A 25,734-nucleotide genomic window follows, 5' to 3' on the forward strand; every position below is an offset into this window, starting at 1 on the left:
TCCTGGAGTTTCAAGTCACTGTTTTAGCTAAGAATGACCTTTACCTTTTGTACCAAAGCTGAGGGACGGAACCCTCTTAAAGAGTCACAGAGCTTGATGGAAACTCAAGCCATCTTTAAACCCAATGAGTTTAACAAGTATTTATCAGAAATAGAATATGTGCCTGCTGTGAGTGGCAAATATTATTCCTGGCTTTGAAGAGTTTATAATTTAGATGAGAAGACAGCATTAGCCATTAAAAAAAAAGAACCAGAGTACAATATAATATGATATATAATAATGTCCATATACCTGCTTCAGGCAGGTAGGTGCACATCCAAACTCTGAGCTATGTGGTCGTCTGTAGAATTTGTAACGAATTTAAATTTTTATCAAAATAACCTACACGCTTATTTTAAAAATCAGGTGTTTTTTTTCTTTGAAGATTTCCTTTCTGCCTTTTTTCTCTGTTCTTTCTTCCTAGCATTCCTATGAGCTAAAGTTTGTACCTCGTAGATTGATCTTATTTACTTTTCTTTCCTCTTCTCTGTTTCTTTGCCTCTTTATTCTACTTTCTGGAAAATTTCCCCCAAGTTTTTCCTTCTTAATTTTACTATTTTAGGTATTTTAATTTCTAAAGTTGTATCTCATTTTCTGGTGATTCCTGTTTGATAAGCGCAATCTCTTATTTCTGTGAGAATATTTTACTTAAGGCTTTTTATTTTTTAAGTTTTGTTATAGGTCCTAAGTTGTCTCTGGTTCCTGTGGGTCACTTTCCTGTTGTTGTTTGTTTCTGTTTGTTAGTAGACATTTTCCTCCAGGTGTCTTGTGAACCTTAGCTCTCTGCTCATCTTTGACAGTGAATCACTATGAAGTTATCTGGAGGCTCTGTGATTGTGTGGGGCTTTTCCCATAGTAGGCTTCATTGCTGGGACACTGTCAGTATCTGAAAGTCTTTTCTCAGAAGTCATTTTTTTTTCACTAGAGCAGAAACTTGCAACAATGGCCCCATTATGTTTTATAACCGTAGTTAGTGGTAAACTAGGAATGGAGGTGATTTCTTTTATAGGTTCTGAAACTGAGATAAATCAAGGTGAACTATGACTTAAAAGTGATACTTACTCATCACATTTTTAAGGTACTGACTAAAAACATTGAGTAAGGTGCCTGATTTTCATCTGTTGTCTGAAATACATAGTGTATATTTCTGAAGTGAAGATGCTCCTAGAAAGACTACATTAAGCATCCTTTGTAATAGAATATGTGGTTTCCTTAATCTATCTCCCAGCCTTTTACATTCTTGCTAATATATTTAAACATAAATGTGCATGCCTGTCACTCTGAGGAGGAGGATACTCTTGTTAAAACTGTGTTTGGGTACAATCAAGAAGGAAGAGGAGACCAGGATTGCCTCCTAATGGAATATGCTTTGGATGTTCAGTGTCACAATAGAACTCAAAACCTCAGCTATGATTTTTTTTAACTTGTACAAAATTGTGATATATTCTTTTTTAAACTCTTAAGCCTTTAACTATAAAAGTTTGATACAGTCAACATACCATGTTCTGTACCACATTTCAAAAATTTTTCTGAGATGTTGATTGTTTCCATATTAGAAATAAGAGGCCAAGGAGATTCCTGGTGACTCAGTGAATTAAGGATCCAGCATTGTCAGTACTGTGGAGCAGGTTTGATCCCTCGCCTAGGAACTTCTGCATGACATGGGTATGGCCCCCCCGATTTTTTTTTTTTTTTTTTTTTTTTGTCTTTTCTAGGGCCATACCCATAGCATATAGAGGTTCCCAGGCTAGGGGTCGAATCAGAGCTGTAGCCGCCAACCTACACCAGAGCCACAGCAATGCGGGATCTGAGCCGCATCTGTGACCTATACCACAGCTCATGGAAACACCGGATCCTTAACCCACTGAGCAAGACCAGGGATCGGACCTGCAACCTCATGGTTCCTAGTCAGATTTGTTAACCACTGAGCCGTGATGGGAACTCCCCAAATTTTTTTAATTAAAAAAATTTTTTAATTAAAGAATTAAAAAAAGAGACACCAAGTTCGGAAAAGTTTAAATTATTTGCTCATTATCGTAAGTCTAGTAAATGTCGTATTTGGACCCAAACTCAGCTCTAAAGCCATTTTCTACATTTCTAACCAAGAGGACTTTCATCCCACCCTGCAGTAGTGGGAATCTACAGGATAAAGCTGCTAGGGGAAGGTTATTCTAGTAAAAATAGCATCAGAAAGAAAAACAAAAGTCATCTAAAGGAAAATTTCCACTTGGGTTGACTACAGTCTGCTGAATAACTTTTACTCTCTGAAAAACAGATCAAGTCCTGATCAGGTCCTTTTTTATTGCCATTGTTGACTGAAAGCAAGTTTCAGAAATAAGCATATTTCTGGAGAACCAGTTTATCTTTACACTGTTCTTTTTCTGTTCTTCTGACTTGTGACCCAACATTTATGATTACTTTTTTCTTTCTGATTGATTTTATTGATCAGATAACACATACTGTGTGTTTCTACCTCCTACAACACTCTTTATGAGTTTCACTGTGTTCTTTTGTTCAGTAGCTATTATAAATTACCTAAATCATTATAAACTACCTGTCTTTTTTTTTTTCCAAATACTTTAAAACTTTTAAAAAATTTTTGAGAGTTCTCATCATGGCTCAGTAGTAATGAACCCTACTGGTATCCATGAGGGCACAGGTTCGATCCCTGGCCTTGCTCAGTGTGTTAAAGATCTATTGTTGCCATAAGCTGTGAGTGTAGGTCACAGATGTGGCTTGGATCTAGCACTGCTGTGGATATGGCTTAGGCTGGTGGCTACAGCTCTGATTTGACCACTAGCCTGGGAACTTCCATATACCACGGGTACAGCCCTAAAAAGACAAAAAATAAAAATAAAGAAATTTTGCTTTTCATTTTAATTATCACAGGCTAAGTCATCATCTGATGCTTTGCACATCCACTTTATATATTTTTTAAATTTTATTAAAGCATAGGTGATTTACAATGTGTTAATTTCTGCTGTTCAGCAGAGTAGCTCAGTTATAAATTTATATATATATATATATTCTTTTAATTTTTTTGTCTTTTATCTTTTTAGGGCCACACCCATGGCATATGGAGGTTCCCAGGCTAGGGTCTAATTGGAGCTCTAGCTGCCGGCCTACACCACAGCCACAGCAATGCCGGATCCAAGCCACATCTGTGACCTACACCACAGCTCATGGCAACACCAGATCCTTAACCCACTGAGCAAGCCCAAGGATAGAACTTGCATCCTCATGGATGCTAGTCAGATTTGTTTCCACTGAGCCACAATAGGAATTCCTATTATTCTTTTTCATAAATAAAATAAATAAAATTTTTACTATGGAAAATTATAAGCACACATGAAAGTAGAAAGAATAATGCATTGACCCCCTATGTATGCCCCCATTGAAATCCCATTCAGTAGTTACCAACAGTTTGTCAATCAGGTCATCCATTTTTCCCCTCCTTTTTTTTCTGTAATTTTTTAAAGTAAATCCTATATATCATATGATTTTATCCATAAATACTTGAGAGTGCATCTGTAATGGAGAAGACTTTTTTTTTTTTTTTGTCTTTTTGCCTTTCTGCCTTTTTTAGGGCCTCATGCGTGATATATGGAGGTTCCCAGGCTAGGGGTCTAATCGGAGCTGTAGCCACCAGCCTTCACCAGAGCCACAGCAACGCAGGATCCAAGCCCACAACCTCATGGTTCCTAGTCAGATTCCTAAGCCACTGAGCCACGACAGGAACTCCCGAAAAGGCCTTTTTAAACATACAAAAGTACCAAGCAATTACCAGAAGTAACAGTAGTTTTAAACTCTTTGGCTTGGATCTCTCTAAGTCATCTAGGTCATTTGGGTATTGATACAGCTCAAGATGAATTCATCTCCTTCAATTTCTATCTCTGTAATTCTTCATTTATGTTATGATGTTCATTTCACTTTGGGATTGAGCTTACCAGTTACTTAGTATAGAATTTTTTGTCTCTTTAATCAGAAATGATGTTTTTGCCCTTCTAAAATGAATGGTTTTATTATATGCACATCATTAAAAGGCATGCTTAAAGAGGAAAAATAAAACTCATTCTATTTGTCTATTCTTTCACTGTTAGCACAGTAGAATATTTTTGTTTTACAGCAAGGTATTTTCAGTCTTCCAGCTCTGTTCTTGGCTTTCAATATTTTGCTGGCTATTCTGGGCCTTTTGTGTCTCCATATAATAAGCTTTAGAGTCAGTTTTCAACATCTGTGAAATAACTTGCTGGAATTTTTAAGATTGCTTTGAAACCGTAAATCAAACTGAGAGGAACAGATATTGACAATATTGAATCTTCCTTTCCATGAACATAGAATATCTCTCCATCTGTTTAATTATTCTTTGAATTCATTCATCAGAGTTGGTAGTTTTCCTCATGTAGATATTGTATGTATTTTGTTATATTTATGCACAGGTATTTCATTTGGGGAGGTGCTATTATAAATGGTGTTGTGTTTTTTATTTAAAATTCTACTTGTTCATTGTTATTAAGTAAGCCCTTGACTTTTCTAATATTAATTTTGTATCCTGTGACCTTGCTATAATTGCTCATTAGTTCCAGGAGTTTTTTGGTTATTTCTTTCAGATTTTCTGCAAAGATGATCATGTCATCTGAAAAGACAGTTTTATTTCTTCTTTCCCAGTCAGTATACCTTTTATGTCCTTTTCTTGTCATATTATGTTAACTAAAACTTAAATATAATGTTGAAGTGGAGTGATGAAAGGGGACAGCCTTTACTTGTTCCTGATCTTAGTGGGAAAGTATCTAGTTTCTCACCAGTTAGTATGATGTTAGGTATAGTTTTATTGTAGATGTTTCTTATCAAGTTGAGGACGTTCCCCTCTGTTCCTAGTTTACTGAACATTTTTATCATGAATTGGTGTTGGTTTTTGTTAAATGTTTTCCTAAATCTATTGATATGATCACATGCTTTTTCCTCCTTAGCCTGTTGGTATGATGGATCACATTAATTAATTTTTGAATGTTGAAATAATTTTGCATGCCTGAGCTAAATCTCACTTGGTTATGGTGTATAATTCTTTTTATGCATTGTTGGATTTAACTTGCTAATACTTTGATGAGGATTTTTACATCTGTGTTCACTAGCTACATCAGTCTGTTGTTTTCTTATATAATCCCTTCATCTAGTTTTGGTATCAAGGTAATGCTAACATCATAGAATGATTTAGAAACTATTTCTTTGCTTCTGTCTCTGAAAGGGTCTGCTATAATTGTCTTCTGAAAGAATTGATGTAATTTCTTTCTCACATGTTTGGTAGAATTCACCGGTGAATCCATCTGGGCTTGGTGCTTTCTATTTTGTAAGATGATTAATTACTTCTTTAATGTACTTGATTGATATAAACCTATTCAGATTGCCTGTTAATAGTTGTTTTAAGATATCACAATTTTTACTAATAGCATTGTTTTCATTTAAATGAGCTTATAAGGACATTAAAATAAAAGTCTTATTTTGTGAAAGTCACATTATAATTTGTTTATTTTTTTATTGATCCTTAGGAATCAAATAATCTCCTAACTACTATCTACTTTTTAAATGTTCTCAACAAAAGATTACTTTTACAAAAGGATACATATCCTAGTATGCCCATTTATTTTTATATTAAAACATTTAGTTGGCAGTTATCAGTAAGGTAAAAACAGTAACTCAGCTGTTGTAGTTTCACATTTATCTAGTTACATTCTTTGGAACATTCATAAAAACTGAATTTTATATGATTCATATAAGCAATTCAGTTTTGTTCATCTGATGTTCATCTTATAGTTATTCTTCCCTTTTACTGAAGAAAAAGTGTATGTTTGGCTCTTATGATTTTTTTAACTTTCTAAAATTAATTTGGATATCATCTTGGATTGTCATTGTCAAATTTTATCAAACACATGAGAAAACTGTTGAAATATATTATACTGGTGGAAGCCAGTGAGATCTATTTATTCTATATGTATAACCCGTGTTTTCCCAAGCTTCATCAGACTGAGGGTAGCAGTGGAGATAAAATGATAGTTATAGCCCAAGTTTCAGTGACCTCTCCCTTCTCCCAGGGAGCTATGAAGTTTTCTTCAATATGTCTGGGGTTCCCAAGTCATGGCTCCCATGCACTCCTGAACAAATCTAGTCCTATTGTTGTTACTGTATTTCAGGCATTGTCACTTTGTGGTGCTGCTGTATCCCACTGGGCTATAGTTTTCCCTTCTTTTCTTAGGGTAAAAGAAAATGATGCTTCTTTCCCAGGAACATCCTTAAAAAGCTTAACTCAGACTTTCCTTATGTACGATAAGCCAACCTTAAAAACAAAACAAAACAAAACAAAACAAAAAAGAGTCTTAATTCCAAATTCCAAATACAGTGTGGTAGGGGAATCAGTCAGCTCTGGGGACATGTATGAATCCCAGAACAAGAAGTACAAATCAATCATAAAACTGGAAAGTACTGGTTTACTGAAAAACTTCTAGAATTTCCCTGTCCAGTATAGTAACTATGTGTGGCTAGTAAGATTTAAATTGATTTAAATGAATCAGATTTAAAATTCTGAACTTCATTTGCCCTGGACACATTTCATGTGCTCAGTACCCATATGGTTAGTGGCCACTGCATTGGATAGCACAGGTATAGAATATTTTGCTTATTGCAGAAAGTTCTCTTGCACAGGGTACCTCTAGAACATTGCACTTTGAGCTACAAGCTGTTGATACCCCTATAACTTCGACATTGCTCCAGTGTATTGAGGAAGGCCCCTACTGGTGTGTATGGTGTTTGGTAGCTGATATGGGTGTAGATGTGGAACCACATCTCAAAGGCCTTGTTTTTCTTCACTGGTACCTGCCTTGCTGTTTAAGCAAGAAAAAATTGGTTTCTTATGTTCTTAAATAACAATAACGCACATCCCCAATCCCATCCCCTGTTTTCATTGGTACATTATATTCTTCAATAAACATTATATTATAAGCTTTCAATTCTGGGAGAAACTTAAAAAACTATAGATCAGCTAAAGTTACATTTGATCAGATAATTAGATAATCAAATTATAAGAATAATCAATTTCTACTTCTGAATTTAAAAAAACTATAGGATTATTCATTTCAAAAAGTAAAAATTGTTAGAGAAAACATTTCTTCCTACCATTATATAAGTAGTCTTATACCAAGGTTTATAAAAAAAGAAGAAAATGAAGAGGAAGAACCTCTTTGGGAATCATTCGATAATGAATTATTTTGTTGGTTGTTAGGTATTCTTTGGCCAGCCCATTCAAGTCTTATCCAAATGTGCTCATTTACTGACAATAAATCTTTGAAAGTATCTGCCAGTCACTGTGCATTGTTTGTGCATTTGTTGATGATTAGGGAATATACTATTGAAACTCCAACAAAAAAGCAGGTTTTGCTTTTTAAATGTCTTTTGTGGTGAAATACAAAAGAATAGAAGACATCATCCCAACTTTTGATAGGCCAGGCTTAGCAAGGAAGACAAATAACATATATGTAATGGTTTGAAAGTAAGGATTGAAGAGTTGAAATGATTGCAGCTTCAAGGCCGTTGGCCCATGAAACAGGGAGTTTGCAGTTTATACACTGAAAACATTGATAAATTCTGAATTGTTGTATGTTCTCCAGACTCACTGGTTCTAGCTGCTGTTTAATACACTGAAGAAAAATGTTTTGTATGAAGTTCAGTGGTTTATACATTTCGTATTCAATTACCTTTAAAGTTGATTACATTGAAATCTGGAGCAATTGACTTAACAATGAGCAAAATAATGACTTCTTAACCACACGCAAGACATTGTAGGCCCTGAGCCACATGGCCAAGGTTAGGAATTATTTTTAACCTTTCTTTTAAACATTGTTTAAACATTCTTGGATTATACTTAAACTACAAATTGGGGTAGTTTTATATGAATCTAAGTCAGCATAAGTTGTAGATTTCACCTCTCATGGATGTTTTTCTTTAATTTGAGGGTAATATCCATCAGAGACCAGGATCATAGTCTCATGGGACTTGAGTAAATAGATCCAAGCCTAATGTTCTGTCTGTCAGACTTTACCAGCCGTACAGATTCCAGGTGGTGGATTCCATATGCCAAGGATGGGAGAGTGGCTTATGGTACTAGAGGGAGAACTGGTCAGGAACAGATGGGGAAGGCTGGGGACAACTGTGATTAAGAGGTCACACCACCTCTTCATAAGGAAGACAACTTCTCACACTGGAAGAAAACACAGGTCAGTCCCTGGGGCAGAAATGTCAATAAATGATCCAGGAACATAAGCCATAGGCAAAGCAGTGAGAAACATGGCAGAGAATAAATAAAGCAATCTAGAGCTTAAACATTACCAGATTATCACACTGGTAGTAGAAAACTACGTTCAAGTGAGGTCAAAGAAGGCAGTCAGACTGTTGGAAACTGAATGGGTCATTTAACCCTTTCGGTTATTGCTCCAACACTGTTCAATATACTGACCCTCTTGAAAAGGATAAGTGAGACCTGAATCTATTTCCCGAACAGGCAAGGGAAACCTGATACTAGTTTCTTTTGATATTGTAGCATTTCCTATCACAGTGCCAATTTAATTTTATAATGCTGGAACTATTACCATGTTCTTCCTGGTATGTTTCCTCCACATCACAGAGTACTTCCTCAGATCTAAATAATTTTTTACAAAGGGGGAAGTAGTTGACATGAAGATGATATAATTTTCTAGTAAGTATGGCCCATTTCAATTTTTCTTTTCTTTCTTTCTTTTTTTTTTTTTTTTTTTTTTTTTGGCCACACCTGTGGCACATGGAGGTTCCCAGGTCAGGGATGGAACCCACACCACAGCAACAACCCATGTCACTACAGTGACAACACTGGATCCTTAACCTTCTGCACCAGAAGAGAACTTCTCAATTTTTAAAACAACTTAGTAATTTAGAATTTATCTCTATGTATTAAATACCTATAAAGGCAAGGCACATTGGTATATAGCAAAGAATGAATGTTTTCCTTAATCGCTCATATACACATCTAGTATATAGCACTGTATAGAACAGAATTCTATACTTTTCCTGTTTAATTTTTACACATGCTTTGTTTATATGTGCATGTTTGTCACCTTTGCAGGACTGTACACTCCATGACTCAGGAACATTGTCCACACTTAGTACAGAGCCCGGCTAGAGAAGCCAATCACAAACATTTGTTGACCTCACAAAATTTATGGTCTGGTTGGGGTAGAAGAGAACTATAGTACAGATGTTACAAAATAAAAAGTGGAGCAGATTACAGAGGAGGAAATTAGCAATTGAACCTCATCAAGAAGATTTCCATTAAAATGCCATTGAACTGGGCCTCATAAGTAGATAGGATATATGCACACAGAGAGAAAGAAATTTTCCAGGAAGGGGCTTTGAGAGAGCAAAATATAGGATTTATTCAGCACAGGCATAAAACTCCATTGGGGAGGCTTGTATTAATAGATAAGGCCACAAGATAGATTGAAAAAACAGAAATAGAAGACCTAGCATCCCATCCTAAGGAATTTATAGTTTTTCCTCCAGACCAGCCTTTTTAAAGTGTGTTCCTCACTGGGTTGTAAGATAATGTCATGTAAAACCCATCCGATCAATTGATAAGTTTGTATTATGCCCCATGCTGTATTTCTTGGAATGTCACAGTGCACACCAGTAAAGTTCCTAAAGTTCTACAGGAAATAAACTTTTGAATTTTGTTTAACCAAATTTTTCCCATTTATGAGACCACCTTTGAATTCCTTTAGTATCCAGCAATCCATTATTGCTCAGAATGCACTTGGGAAATGATGCTTATGTAATAGGAAGCCTTCAAGATTTTTGGAAAAAGGATGGCCATAATTAGAAAATAGGTATGTTTTATTCATACATTCTAAGCAGGAAAGAAATACAAATACATAGATCCCTGACTCCTTTTGCTTCTTTCCTAGAGATTCTATTCTGTGTTATCTTTAAGTGCTGTTCACATTGCATGTTATTTTAAAATTACCAAATCCATGTGGGAGAAGGCAGGATGAAAATAAATTTAGGTGGCCTGCTCTTGCATCTTCAGCTGTTGTCAATCATTGTTTACTCTTCCTGGTGTTCTCCAGAAATTGAATGGAATAGAGGTGTGGTTTCTTAAGATGTGACTACTGGACCAGCTGCCTGAGTATCACCTGAGGGGGAAGGGCAGTGATCTATCTTTAAAAAGCCCCCCCAGGTGACTCTGATATATGCTGAAGTTTGAGCACCACTTGATTGGACCAACTCAGCCTGAAGCTCTTGAAGCTCTGTATAAGTTTGGGAGCAAAAGCATCTAGGCTGCTTCCTCAACTGCCACAGCTTTCAGTTTCATTTGTCCTTTTTTCTTTTTTTTTGCTTTTTTTTTTTTTTTTTTGCTTTTTAGGGCCACACCTGTGGCATATGGAGGTTCCCAGGCTAGGGGTCAAATCAGAGCTGCAGCTGCCGGCCTACACCACAGCCACGCAGGACCCAAGCTGCATCTGGGGCCACAGCTCATAGCAACGCTGGATCCTTAACCCACTGAGCAGGGGTAGGGATCGAAACCAAGTCCTCATGAATACTAGTCGGATTTGTTTCCACTGCACCACAACGGGAACTCCCTCATTTGTCCATTTTTAAGCCATGATGTTAGTTCACCTTCTCATACTTAACTTGTTTTTAAATTAAATATCTGAGATTAGCATCAGCAGCATCTTGGAAGTGCTGGGTTGCAGGTTCCATGCCTGGACGGGCACAGTGGGTTAAGGATCTGGCATTGCCATAGGTGCGGTTTAGGTCTCAACTGTGGTTCAGAGCTGATCCCTGGCCAGGGAAGTCCATATGCCATGGGGGCAGCCCGAAAAAAAAAAAAAATCTGAGATGTTACTCAGCACTTTGGTTTCTTAGAATTAAAGTCACTATATCTTTTTCAACACTGGCAGCCATCTACTAAATTAGTTTCTCATTTAGACTACAGATATAGTTCTCCAGAGAATATTAGCTTCCATCTTTTCAAAAGTTTGCCTTATTCTTTCCCTGGTAGCTTGGCAGACATTCCTAGAAAGAAAAAAGTAGTATCAGAGTTCCCATCATGTCTCAGCGGTTAACAAATCCAGCTAGCATCCATGAGGATGCAGATTTGATCCCTGGCCTTGCTCAGTGGGTTAAGGATCCGGCCTTGCCCTGAGCTGTTGTGTAGGTCGCACATGTGGCCTGGATCCCAAACTCCATATGCCGAGGGTGTGGCCCTAAAAAGACAAAAAGACAAAAGAAAAAAATGTAATGTCATAATTTATTGCAGCTCAGAAGAGTGAATCTCTATGTCTATTTGCTTTCTCTCTCAAAAGAAAACCTTACCTCTTTTATCAGTTATCTAGCAGTAGGTGTTTCCTAGTTAAATTACAACTTTATACATTTAGTCATCCTATTTTCCTTTATTTAGAAATACAAATTCAAAACAATGGGAAAAAGTTGATGAGCCCCTCACCTTTTTTGGGGGGGTAGGGAGGAAGTTATAATAAGTGCAAAACTTTCTTCTCTCCTTCTATAGTTCTTTATTTTAAGGGCATAGAGTATAAATTGCTCCTAAAAGTATATTGGATATATTAAATTTGAATTTTGAAAGTAATTCTAAAGTCCTCTTCAGATTTTATATAACACAACCTGATTCCTCTTACTCCTTGTCTGCTTCAGATTCCTCCTCTTCCATAGCATGGGTAAAAATGGTTTGTATTTGAAAGTCCTTACAATCAATTGTAAACTAAACTGTAAAGCGTATAAAGATAGAGGAACGTGTCAAGGCAAATCATCAGTTTTTACAAGTCTGTGATGATTATAAATTAGAGACTTCCAGAGAATCTGAAATTCAGAGGAGAATTCAGACTGAAACTGGTTTCAACAATGGTTTCTCTTGACTCCCTTCCTACCCCTATCTATAAGATAAAAAATCCCTATAAAAATATAGGAGTTGGTAAAGGCTGTAGAATGCATGTACCCTAATTTTCAAGCAGTATGAAGCTACTATCAAAGAACCAGTACAATTTGTGTCTCCAATCTACCAGACGGAATGGCTGGCAGAGCAAATCACAAGTTCAGGGCATGAATGTTTGCTTTGAGCAAAGACATCCAGTCTCCATGGCACTGTGATTTTATAGCGTAGATCAGATTATACTGTTTAGCTAATACCATTTTCCCCCTCAACATACTAAAAAAAATTGAATCAATAAATCTTAAACTTCCAGGAAAATGTTTAAAATAAGCAGGTCATGGTATATAGTGAGTCAGTAGGTAAGTAAGAAGGGTGAAGCTATGTAGAAAGCTAAGTAAAAAGTAGTTTTACTTAGTAAGATTTGCACATGTTAGAAAATAGTTAAGTAGAATTTAGAGTCATTTTCATAATCTGTTTTTAATTATAATATTTAGGATGTGGTATGAATTGGATTTTGAAAGGAAATGTTCATTAAAAATAATTTTTATAAAATTTTGAAAGCAGGAAATTTATGGTTTCTTACTTTTTTAAAAAAAATGCTATAAATGGGTCTATTCATAAAAGTTCAGCTTATTTTTCTTAAAGATTCACATGTGCTAATATCCTCTATGTTAAAATATTGACTTTTAACATGTTCAAATCAAGAAAATGTTTAACTTCAACTTATAAATAGTAGAATGAGAGTTTAAATTTCTACCTTATACAAAGAGATTTTTAGATAATTTCACTTTTAGTATCTCAACTTTAGAATTTTTAACTCTACTCTTTTATGATCGCTAAAATATTTCTTGGTCTCTTGGCTTAATTTAAATAATGTAATCAACAATGGCTTGAATATTTTATAGCTATGGCTTTATTGTTTCTTTTTTACTGCTTGCCCGGGTTGATTTTTTTAGACTATTAGTGATCTGTGCATAAGAATCATGACATTTGCACATAGAGAATTTGAATGCAGCTGTGTGAAGACAGTAGTTGTTGAGTAAGATATTCATTTAAATGCATACTTCTATTTAAGTATAGTTGATTTACAATATTGTGTTAGTTTCAGATGCACAACACAGCAATTCAGATATATATAGATACAGATGTTCTTTTTCAAATTCTTTTCCCTTATAGGTTATTACAAAATATTGAGTTTAGTTCCCTGTGCTATATAACAGGTTCTTGTTGGTTGTCTATTTTATATGTAGTAGTTTATATTTGTTAATTCCAAACTCCTACTTTATCCCTCCCTCTCCTTTCCCCTTTGGTAACCTTAAGTTTATTTTCTCTGTCTGTGAATCTCTGCTTTGGAAAGAAGTTCATTTGTGTATTTTTTTTTTTTTTAAGTTTCCACATATAAGTGGTATCATATGATATTTGTTTTTCTCTATCTGGATTACTTCATTTAGTATGATAATCTCTAGGTTCTTCCAAGTTGCTGCAAATGACATTATTCCATTCTTGTTTATGGCTGAGTAATATTCCATTGTATATCATTTTTATCCAATCATCTGTTGATGGACATTTAGGTTATTTCCCTGTTTTGGCTGTTGTAAATAGTGTCACTATGAAATTAGAGTGCATGTATCTTTTCAAATCATGGTTTTGCCCAGGAGTGGGATTACGGAATGATATGGTAGTTCTTGATCTTGAATCTTTTATCCTGAACTTATCTTTGAAAACTTATATTTGCTTTTCAGCTTATCCAGGACACTATTTTCTTCTGTAACATCCAGTCAGTCATTGAGATCTGCTTCCATTTCCGATTAGTTTAGATTAGTTTAGTGTAGTCTTTATTACACAAAATAAAAAATTTATTACACAAAATAAAATAAAAATAATTACACAAAATAAAAAATAAGTTATTATACAAAATAAAAAATTTATTACACAAAATAAAAAATTATCTTGGCTATATATACAAAATGATAAATACAAGTTAATTCATGAGGCATTGCTTGTAATGGGTAAAAGATTAGAAACAACTGAAATATTTATCGGTAGAGAACTAATTAAATAAATTTCAGTATTCCAATCCATGGCATACTATAAAACCATTAAAGACGTAAAGCATTTCTGTGTGGGCTGATGTTGGACAACATCCTGGAGATATTGTTGAAGAGAAAAAAGGCAAGATGCATAAGAGTGTGTCAAAGAACTATTTTAGACTTAAAACACACTAAACACAAAAAAAATAACAGCTTCTGCCTTTTTGGAAGGACAGAGTATAGAGTTAGATATTGGAAGCTAGGGACCTTTTTTCTTCTAATTTTGTTCCCTGTGTATGTGTTACTGTTGTTTTAAAATTAACTTAAAAATAATCTTGATTAGAAAAGTGCTGATAGCTAACTTTGAAAACTGAAACTATGATATATTTAATGTCCAGGTATAAAATTAATTTTTACTAATTAAAAAACATGATGAAACTAAAAGTTGGATATTACAGTAGAAAACTTTGGCTCCATTGTTTGGCTCTGGTTATGAGGAAGTGATTCTTCCTTTAGTATTTTGCTTTATACAGTAGATTTACCCTGGGAAGTTATTTGTAACTCAGATTTAGTGGAAACTCTTTTTAAAGCCAAGTATTCTTCAGAGCTATGACACTTTAACATACCTGTTTTTAAAATTCTGAATTTTTTTTTTTTTTGTAATATTGGGTTCTCTTAAAGCTAAACATTCATCCACTAGGAAGCCTTATCAAAGTTAGTAACTGTTTTCCCTCCTAAACTTAGAGCTGTTCTAATGGAAGTTTTACAAAAACAGCAATTGGGATTTTTTTCTCTTTTCAGATTCTAAAAATTGTTTTAATAAACTGAAATTCCTATCATTAAAATATTAGGAAAAGCATTATTTACCAACTAAACTGTGCCTTAAGGGGTCCTGTTTAAAAATCACCTGCCATTGTAAATTCTTTCTCAGATTTTCAGGCATTCTTAAATTACTTATCTTTTACCAAATGCAGATTTGCTTTATGAAGTAAGCTGTATGCAGTTCAAATATAGGAAATAACTCTTGCAAAGAAATGCTTGATATTCAGAGTTTGGAACGATTGGTTGGCCAGTGAAACATTAATGAACATCACAGACTGACTGGCCTTCATAGGAATGAATTTTAAACTACTACTTTTTCTTTGTAAATGGAAAAAAGAACCTCTAATTGTCCTATATTTATAGTAACCATATGTCCCAGACTTTCCGGATAGTTCCCAGTTTTGTGTTCTCCATCACCTCAGACCATCATATTGATTTTAAGTTTGGAAAATTTGTTCACTCTTCTAATAATATAGTTCTTTTGGATCATTTCATTTTAAATAGAAGTTAAGAAACTCAGAGAAGAAAGGTGTGTTGCAAGAACTTTTTAAAGTTATTTTTATGTACCAGAATTACTTAAGACAAGGAAAGTTTCATTATGTGAAATTTTTACTCTGTGCTTTTGTTCACACAGTACAGTCAATAAAAAGAAATATGGAATACCATGTTTTCTTTCTACTCCACGGTGACCAGGCGTTACCTCTGTAATGGAAACTGAATGTCCTGAAAAGATGTGTAAGTCAAGAGATTTTAAGAAATAAGGAGCACAACAAACATGAAAAGATGCTCAGCATCACTGGCCATCAGGGAAATGCAAACAAAACCATGAGCTATCACTTCACACCCATTCAGAGGGTTGTATCAGAAAGATGGGTAATAATGAGCATTGGCAGGATATAGAGAAACTGAAAGCCTCATACAGTGCTAGTATGTGGTAAGGTGGCGCAGCCACTTTGGGGAGTCCAGCAGTCCTTCAAAAAGATTGAACAGAGTTACTGTATTACCCAGTAATTCTATTCCTAAGTATATACCCAAGAGAAATGAGAACATGTAGTACAAAAAGTTGTGCTCAAATATTTATAGCACCCATATTTATAATTGTGAAAAAAATGGGAACAACCGAAATGTCAATCAGCTGATAAATGGATAAGTAACATGGTATATCCATACAATACAATATTCAGTGATAAAAAAGAGAAAGTACTGATACTTGCTACAACGTGAAACTTGAAGACATTTCTAATAAGTGAAAGAAGCCAGTCATAAAGGACCACATATCGTATGACTTTGCCTATGTGAAATGTCCAGAATACATAAAACTATAGAGACATAAAGTAGACTGGTGGTTGCCTAGGGGTAAGGAGAGAGGGAGGACATAGGGAGTGACTGATAATAGACATGGATTTTCTTTTAGGGGTGATGGAAATGTTCTAAAATTGATGGTACACTTTAAGTAGGTGAATTGTATAGTATGTGCATTATATCTCAGTAAAGCTGTCAGATTAAAAAGTGGGGTGTCTTTTGCTCACTGGTTGAAACATTCTGTTTTAAATCATTAGCAGTGGTTCTCAACCAGGGGTTTGCCACCCAAGAGATATTTGGCAATGCCAGGAGACATTTCTGGTTGTCACAGCTGGTGGAGTGCTATTGGCATCTAATGGTTAGAGGCCCAGGATGCTGCTAAACCTCCTTCAGAGCAAGGGACAGCTTATATTGTCAGTAGTGCCAAAGTTAAGAAACCTGTTTTCTACTTGTGTCACTCTAGTGATGGTTGATCACAGCCATGGTTATGAAGCCCTGAAGATCATGAATCATCAGACAGATGGTGTTCATAAATTCATGTTACTGAGGGCAAGGCTATTCATAAGACTAAACCCCCCAAAAGTGTGTTGTCTCTTTGTCTGGTTAAACCTAAACCCAGGTTGAACCAAAATATTTTATTCATCAGTTATCCTGATTGAGATTTTGCTGTATTTTGGGTTTTTTTTTTTTTAACTTTGTTGTTTATAACTTCTTGAAAGATGAGATTTATGGAGTATAGCATCTACTTTCCATAAAAACAAGAATAAAGAGACATAGCACAGCATAGCCTTGAGTGTATAATTAAAGCTAACTTGTCCAGGTATATATCTATAAGATATACAGAGATATATATAGTATATATTATGTATCCATAGATATATATATATAAATATATATATATGCAAAACATTATATATATATTGTCTCAATTAATTTTCATAAAACCCTATTAGGTTTATATGATTATTCCTATTCCTCTGGAAGCATCCCTCTTATAACTCTCCATCTTCCTGCTCCAGTACGCACTGGTTATTCTGTAGCTCTTACACTACTGTCATTCTGTGAGTTCCCTGCCCCATCATTCTGGGGATCTTTCTTTCTTCTCTCCTGTTTTGAATCCCCTGCATCTTCCCTTACCATGTGGTAGTCCTTCATCTTGGTCAGATTTATCCTCCATTACTTTATAAGGACACTAATGTCTGAAAATGTCTTTATTCTGACTTCATTATTGACAAAGACATTTTGTCTGGGTATAGAATTCTATGAATATATTTTTTTCTCTTTTAATTTTGAAAGCATTATTCTCATATCTTTCAGTTTGTGTTTGATTTGTTTTGTGTCTCTCAAAACTCTTCGAATTGGTGTGTCTTGCTATGGGTCTTTCTTTTGTCTTTTAGTTCTACCTTCCGAGAAATTTCTTTAACTCTATTTTCTAACTCTATCTTAAACTTTTTATCTCAATTTTTAATTTCCAAACTGTCTTTGTGGTTCTCTGATTGGTTCTTTTTTATGACTCCCTCTTCTGTTTGATAGATGTTTATCTCTTATCTCTGAGAATATTAGTTATAGTTCTTCTCAAGTGTTTCTCCTGCAGTCTGACTTGTTTCTTATTCATCTGACTCCCTTATTGCTGTTTGTTTTCTTGATAAGGTCTTTGTTTTTAAGTTATAAACTTTTTCAAATATTAAACGGCCCTTAACTATCTATAATGTATGAGATTCTAGCGTTCATTACCTGCTGCTAGAATGCACTGAGAAGAGCACCAAAATCACTTTTATAGTATTATTGTAAAAAAAAAAAATGCATGACCCAAATTCAGTCATGAAGAAGCAATATGAGGAATTCCCATTGTGGTTCAGTGGATGCGAACCTGACTGGTATCCATGAGGACATGGGTTCAATCCCTGGCCTTGCTCAGTGGGTTAGGGATCCAGCATTGCTGTGAGCTGTGGTGTAGGTCACAGATGCAACTCGAATCTGGTGTAGCTGTGGCTGCAGCTCCAATTTGACCCCTATTCTGGGACCTTCCAGATGCCACAGGTGTGTCCCTAAAAAGTGAAAGAAAAGAAGGAAGGAAGGAAAAACACAAACCCAAATTGAGGAATATCCTGTAACTAGCCAGTACTCTTTAAAATGTCAAGATTGCATTGAGAACTATGTCTAGATACTCATGTTGCAACAGAACAAAGGGGGTGGGTGGGAAATGTAATGTATACATGTAAGGATAACTTGATCCACTTGCTGTACAGTGGGAAAATAAAATAAAATGAATAAATAAATAAATAAATAAATAAATAAAATGTCAAGATTATGGAAGATAAAGAGACTGAGATACTTTCTGGATTCAAAGAAACTAAGGAGACATGACAATTAAATGCAGTATATGATCCTAAATTGAACCCTGTGCCGAAATTAGTGGGACAGTGGTGAAATTTAAGTAAGGTCTGTAGATTAGTTAATTTATTCCTGTTTTTTTACACAACTCAGTAGCAAAAAAGCCCAAACAATCCAATTTTAAAAGTAGACAGAGGATATAAAGAAATATAAAATAGACATTTTTTTCCAGAGAAGACATACAGACGGCCAGCAGATGCATGAAAAGGTGTTTATGGAGTTCCCTGGTGGCTCAGTAGGTTAGGGATCCAGCGTTGTCACTGCTGTGGCATGGATTTAATTCCTGGCCTGGGAACTTCCCCATGCGATGGGCACAGCCAAGAAAACAAAAGGCTAATCATCAGGGAAATAAAAATCAGAAGCACAGTGAGATAATCATCTCACACTTGTCAGAATGGCTATTTTCAAAAAGACAATAACAAGTGTTGACAAGGATGGAGAGAAAAGGAACCCTTGTACACTGTTGGTACTAATGTAAAATGGTGTGGCCACTATGAAAAACAGTATGGAGTTTTCTCAGAAAGTTAAAAATAAAACTGCCGCATGATCCAGCAATTCCACTTTGGAGTATTTATCTAAAGAAACAAAAACACTAACTCAGAAAGATATATGCACCCTCATGTTCATTGCAGCATTATTTACAGTAGCCAAGCTTTGGAAACAATTTAAGTGTCCATCAATAGATATAAATGTAAATATATAAATGTATACACACACAATGAAATATTTTTCAGCCATAAAAAAAGTGAAACCTTACCATTTGTGACAACATGGGTGAACCTTGAGGGCATTATGCTAAGTGAAATAACCCAGAGAAAGACAAAATAATGAATGCTTTCACTTATATGTGTAATCTAAAAACAAACAACAATAACAAAAAACCAAGTTCATAGAGAATAAATTGGTGGTTGTCAGAGGAAGAGGATGAAGAATGGGATAAACAGGTGAAGGAAGTCAAAAGATACAAACTTACAGTTATCAAATGAATAAGTTATGAAGATATAATTTACAGCATGGTGATCATAGCTAATAGTAGTGTATAGCATATTTGAAAGTTGCTAAGAGAGTAAATCTGAAAAGTTCTCATTGCAAGAAAAAAAAAATCTAGGAGTTCCCATTGTGGCTCAGTGGTTAACGAATCGACTAGGAACCATGAGGTTGCGGGTTCGATCCCTGGCCTTGCTCAGTGGGTTAAGCATTTGGCGTTGCTGTGAGCTGTGATGTAACTTGCAGACACCGCTCAGATCCCGTGTTGCTGTGGCTGTGGCGAAGGTCGGCGGCTACAGCTCCAATTAGACCCCTAGCCTAGGAATCTCCATATGCCACGGGTGTGGCCATAGAAAAAGAAAAAAAGAAAGAAAAAGAAAAAAAAAATCTGTAACTATGTATGATGACTGATGTGAACTAGTTTTATTATAGTGATTTTTTGCAATATCTACAAGTATTGAATCATTATGTTGTACATCTGTAACTGATATATGTCAATTATACCTCAATTAAAAAAATTTGTAAGTATGTGGATGGATGCATGCAGGAAAAAAATCTCAGGGAAGTTTACTTAACAATTAACCCTGGTTCCCCCTGGAAACTGGGATTGGAGGGTTGTTTTCATAGGTTTACTTGAAATTGATAAATATTATGGGTGACAGATATTTGCTCTCTGTTACGTGTATAGTTTTTTATGATTTAAAAAAGCTTAATAATAAAATATTGGGGGAGTTCCTATTGTGGTTTAGTGGAAATGAACCCGACTAGTATCCATGAGGGTGCAGGTTTGATCCCTGGCCTCGCTCAGTGGGTTAATTATTTGACGTTGCTGTGAGCTGTGGTGTAGGCCTGCAACTGTAGCTCTAATTCACCCCCTAGCCTGGGAACTTCCACATGCTGAGGATGCAGCCCTAAAAAAAAATAAATATATTGGAGTTTCCCTGGTGGCCTATCATTTAAGGATCCAGTATTGTCAGTGCTGTGGCTCATTGTCATTGCTATGGCTCAGGTTTGATCCCTGGCTCTGAAACTTTTGCATGCCATGGGCACAGCCCCTCAAAAAGAATAAAATATTGAATAAATAGAAGTGTTACTATTTCCTCTAAAATAGTTTTTTGGTTTGATCATTGTGTAAAGATGTTAACAACTTTATTCTTTAAATAATTTTCTGTCTTATCCTTGTTCTCTCTCTCATTCTCTCTCCCTCTCCTCCTGCCCTTCCTCCTTCCAGTCTTTCTGGAATTTCACCTTAGTAATATATAATAATAATATATATTAATATATAATATTAATTTTATTATATGTTAATAATTATATAATATTATATAATTAATTATAACAATTATATTAATATATTACATATTAATTATTATATTTAACACATTACATATATACTAATATATAATATATATGTAATATGTATATTAGCATATATTATTACTGCTTGATATTTTACAAGTTCTCTTTATTGAAAAATAACAATAATTTAATATTATATAAATTCTATTAGTATATCTTCAGGTTCACAGAATTTTTCTCTTGTCATCTTCAATCACGTGTTAAGTCCATACACTGATCTTCAATTCTCATATTCTATTTTTTTTTTTTTTTTTTTTTTTTGTCTTTTTAAGGCTGCACCTGTGGCATATGGAGGTTCCCAGGCTAGGAGTCGAATCATTGAATCGGAGCTGTAGCACTGGCCTATGCCACAGCCACAGTGATGCCATGTCTGTGTCCTACACCACAGCTCACAGCAATGCTGGATCCTTAATCCACTGAGCAAGGCTAGGGATTGAACCTGCATCCTCATGGAGACTAGTTAGATTCATTTCCACTGAGCCGTGACAGGAACTCCTCACATTTTCTATTTTTTAGTTCTGTATATATTTCAAAATATACATTCACTTCACTTTTATAGTTTCCATTTCACTACCGAGATTTCCCATCTGTTAATTCATTATGAGCTTATTTTCCATTTCTTAATTATAACTACTTCAACTTTTCTGTCTGCTAATTCCAAAATCTGGCTTATCTTGTGGTCAGTTTTTATTAATTACTTTTTTCTTGATAACTGGGTCACATTTTTCTATTTCTTTGCATATTTAGTAATTTTTATTGTATTTTAGACAGTATGTATGGCACATAATGGAGATGAATTTTGTTATCTTTCCCTGAAAAGTATTGATTTTTGTTCTAGCAGATTAACTTAGTTGAACTCTAAATGCTAGTTTTTCTTAGGTGAAAATCAGCTGAAATCTATGCTGGGTCTTTCCAGCTTTCCAGCTGTTGCCTTTCACATATTCAGTTCAGGGATCAACTAGGAATTTGGGTAGAGATTATACATATATTTGAAGGGACCCTTGTGGTGTCTTCTTTTCAGAGGTTGTCCCCTCTCTTTCCAGTTATACTGTTGACTTCAAAGTAAGTCTTCAGACTTCTCAAATAAGTAAGATTTCAAACTTCTCTTTGAGTTCCAATCATTCTGCCATTTGAACTGTGGAGTACTACCAGGTGAGAGCCATATAAACAGAAATCCTACCCAGTTCAGTTCATTCTTTCAAGGACTGACTCTCCTCCAGGTTTTGCTTGCTCTTGGTTACTCTGTGGTGCTTTCAAAGAGTTGTTTTAATATATTTTTCATAGTACATAATTATTATCTCCAGAGTAATCAATCTAATATACTCTATTTGATCATAACCAGAAATTATACCATATTACCTTTTATTTTCCATTGATTTTTCATTGATATTTCATAGGATTAAATAACAAAAAAGCAACTACATATTTTATGAATGATGACAGTAGCTCATCAAAGCTTTCCAAAAAGATCAAGCATATTATTAATATTTTTTCTTCTTTCTTTTGTAGACAAGAGATGACTTCCTAGGTCAAGTGGATGTTCCTCTTTATCCATTACCGGTTGGTAGAGATATCCATAATTTGACTTTCTATGCTTATTCTTTTTATTTTAATAAATACTTTTAGATATACAGTATGGTAAATGTCAGTATTTGAGTTGTAAAGTGTATACTGCTATTATTTCTCGAGCATATTATTTTCAGAAAGCTCATCTCAATTTTCCATTTTAATTTTATTTACATGAGCCCCAGTAAGAAGTAGAGAGCCACTGAAGTTGACTGACATCATGAAAACATTGTTTGAGGAAGATCAGTTTGGAAACATTCGACTGAATAACTAGAATGGGGAGAGCTTAGTCTCAGCAGAAGGAAACTAAGATCATTAACAACAATATGGACATGAAACTGAATCTGGACCAAGCATATAACAACAGAAGAAAATAGATTCAGGAAACATTTCATAATAAAACATTATTGGATGAGGTTTTTGACATGGAGTTCCAGTTGAAAACAAGCCAAAAGTAAAGATAAGTTGCACTTGGGAGATAAGAATAGTGTCTCAAGGAGAAAGGATAGGAAGAAGGAGGAAGGCCTTTTTTTTTTTTTTTTTTTTGCGATATGATAAATTTATTTTTGGGGATGTTGCATTTCAGTGGAAAACAGGAAAAAAATAAAATCTTAAAGCAGGCAACTGACAGAGATACAAAAATAAATTATATAGGAAAAGGGTCTTAGAAGGATTGAGAGTTATCACTGTTGAGGTAACTAGAGAATCTCTGAGAAGGATGGGCTGTCCAAATGAGGGGGATGAGAGCATTGAAAATGACAGAGATTGGATGTTAGTGAGTGTGCATCTGTCAGAGGAGAGAGGACAGACAAGGAGAAGCCAGCAAAGAACCAAGCAAAATGGTGTCATGAGAATTTAAGAGTTTCAAGAATGAATAGGGTAGTTAACAGTGCAAAATACAACAGAGGAGTAAAAGGTAGTAAAAACAAGGGCCACTGAAGCTGTAAGAAAGAGAAGTAATACTTTTTATCAGTCTTTTCAGAGATCTGTTGCCGTTCTACAGTCTTTAGACATTGCAGGCTTTTAAGAATATATTTAATCCAGCCTTATTTTCCAAGCTGTTTGCTTTTTTTGTCCTTTTCAAATGGTCTATGGTCTAACCATACCAAACTGCTGACATTGTACATATTCCATATTCCTTTGGAGTGCAAGCATACTAATTGCTCTCTCCTGTTTTTCCACTTTCATCCTCCTTTTGGCTCTGCAACACACCTGCTTAGCTGGTTTTATTCGGAGTTGTGGTGCCAGTAGCAATTCCTACAGGGCAGAAAAGTGAAAGTGATGTGACGTTACCAATTGTTATCATTTAATAAGCTAAAGCTACTTTTTTCTCACTTCGAACTTCCATTATGCCTTAGGTCATCGTTCTTGAATATTCTTGAAATGTATATATATTTTGCTGTTATAGATATATCTTGAAAACCCATTGTTTTATTCTAGACAGAAAATCCAAGAATGGAGAGACCATATACGTTTAAGGATTTTGTTCTTCACCCAAGAAGGTCAGTAAGTATAAAATAATAACATATTAAGTTTTTTTTAAAAATCTCATTATACCTTGCAGTAGCCTCTTTGGAAATTCCAAGTTTAAACCTTTGTAAATAAGCTACTTTTAAAAAGCTTCATTACTATTTCTGATTAGAAAGTAATGTACGCACAGTACAAAACTTCTGAAAATATAGGAAGTGATCATATCCCTTTTAGAAAGACTTGTCTCCTTAATATTTATCAGACTAGAAGGATGAAATTTGTCATTAATTTTATATCTTATGGTATATGTAATTTTGTCGTACTTCGCTTTAAAAAAATCACAAATATCAATTCATCTAAAAAAATCCAACTTAACATGCACAAAACCATTTTCAGGGAAACCTAACTACATTTTGCATACTTTCATTAAAAAAAGATATTTCAGAAAACTCAAATATATAGAGAAAGAAACATGAGCAAAGACTGGAATTTGAAACTCAAATAGCATGTTCCTATTTCCATTTTCCTAAACTTGAATCACTTAATTTTTGTCAAAATTTTAAAGTTTAAGTTATCACTAAAATTCCTTTTTGATCTTTTGTGTCACATAATCAAGTAAAATCTAGTTAAGATATGTATGGATTTACTGTCAAAAGGTCAGAGTAAAGCAGAGGAAGGACATCAGTGAAAACAGTAGTGTTTGTCTTGTTTTTTGTTTGTTTTTAATGATTTTTATTTTTTTCCATTGTAGCTGGTTTACAGTGTTATGTCAATTTTCTACTGACAGCAAGGTGACTGAGTCACACATACCTGTATACATTCTTTTTTCTCACATCATCATGTTCTATCATAAGTGACTACAGCAGGATCCCATTCCTTATCCATTCTAAAGGCAATAGTTTGCATCTGTTAACCCCAAATTTCCAGTCCATCCCAGTCCCTCCCCCTCCCCCTTGGCAACCATAAGTCTGTTCTCCATATCCATGATTTTCTTTTCTGTGAAAGGCTCATTCATGTCTTGTTTTTAAAACTAGAAAAGTCAGAGTTCCTGCCATGGCTCAGCAAAAATGAATATGACTAGTATTCATGAGGATGTAGGTTCAATTCCTGGCCTTGCTCAATGGGTTAAGGATCCAGCGTTGCTGTGAGCTATGGTGTAGGTTGCAGAAACAGCTTGGATCCTGCATTGCTGTAGCTGTGGCATAGGCTGGCAGCTGTAGCTCTGATTCAACCCATAGCCTGGGAACTTCCATATGTCATGGGTATGGCCCTAAAAAGACAAAAGAGGAGTTCCCGTCATGGCACAGTGGTTAACGAATCCGACTAGGAACCATGAGGTTGCGGGTTCGATCCCTGCCCTTGCTCGGTGGGTTAACGATCTGGTGTTGCCGTGAGCTGTGGTGTAGGTCGCAGACGCAGCAGCTCAGATCCCATGTTGCTGTGGCTCTGGCGTAGGCCAGTGGCTACAGCTCCGATTTCACCCCTAGCCTGGGAACCTCCATATGCCGTGAGAGCAGCCCAAGAAATGGCAAAAAGACAAAAGACAAAAAAAAAATTCAGTTAAAAAATATAGTATGGGAAAAGTAAAATTTTTGATTAAAAAAATTGGAGTATTCATTGTAATATAAATTATTAAAACAAAATAAAGGGGACAGTACTCTGACAGTTCATATTTACAGTCTATAAAAGAAGTCACATATATATAATTTCCATAGAAATGTTGCAATATGTCTTGTTTCATCCTTTAGTTTTGGACCAATTGTGACATCTGCATACCAGGAATCAATATTTCTCCTCTTA

The 25,734-nt window shown here is 35.0% G+C and overlaps 1 protein-coding gene across 6 annotated transcripts in view; it reads left to right on the forward strand.

Moving 5' to 3' along the window:
* Positions 1 to 25,734, forward strand: part of NEDD4 (neural precursor cell expressed, developmentally down-regulated 4, E3 ubiquitin protein ligase) — a 127,940-nt gene that overhangs the window by 61,381 nt on the left and 40,825 nt on the right. For 5 of the 6 annotated variants that reach the window (XM_021094888.1, XM_021094899.1, XM_021094892.1 and 2 more), the window contains 2 exons: positions 22,408 to 22,458; positions 23,905 to 23,966. In XM_021094888.1, the coding sequence (XP_020950547.1) occupies positions 22,408 to 22,458; positions 23,905 to 23,966 (113 nt within the window). Of the gene's footprint in view, positions 1 to 13,619; positions 15,592 to 22,407; positions 22,459 to 23,904; positions 23,967 to 25,734 lie in introns of those variants that run through there. The other variant, XM_021094906.1, reaches the window with a different exon arrangement.

Source organism: Sus scrofa, chromosome 1, assembly GCF_000003025.6.
Source record: "Sus scrofa isolate TJ Tabasco breed Duroc chromosome 1, Sscrofa11.1, whole genome shotgun sequence".
NCBI lineage: Eukaryota > Metazoa > Chordata > Mammalia > Artiodactyla > Suidae > Sus > Sus scrofa.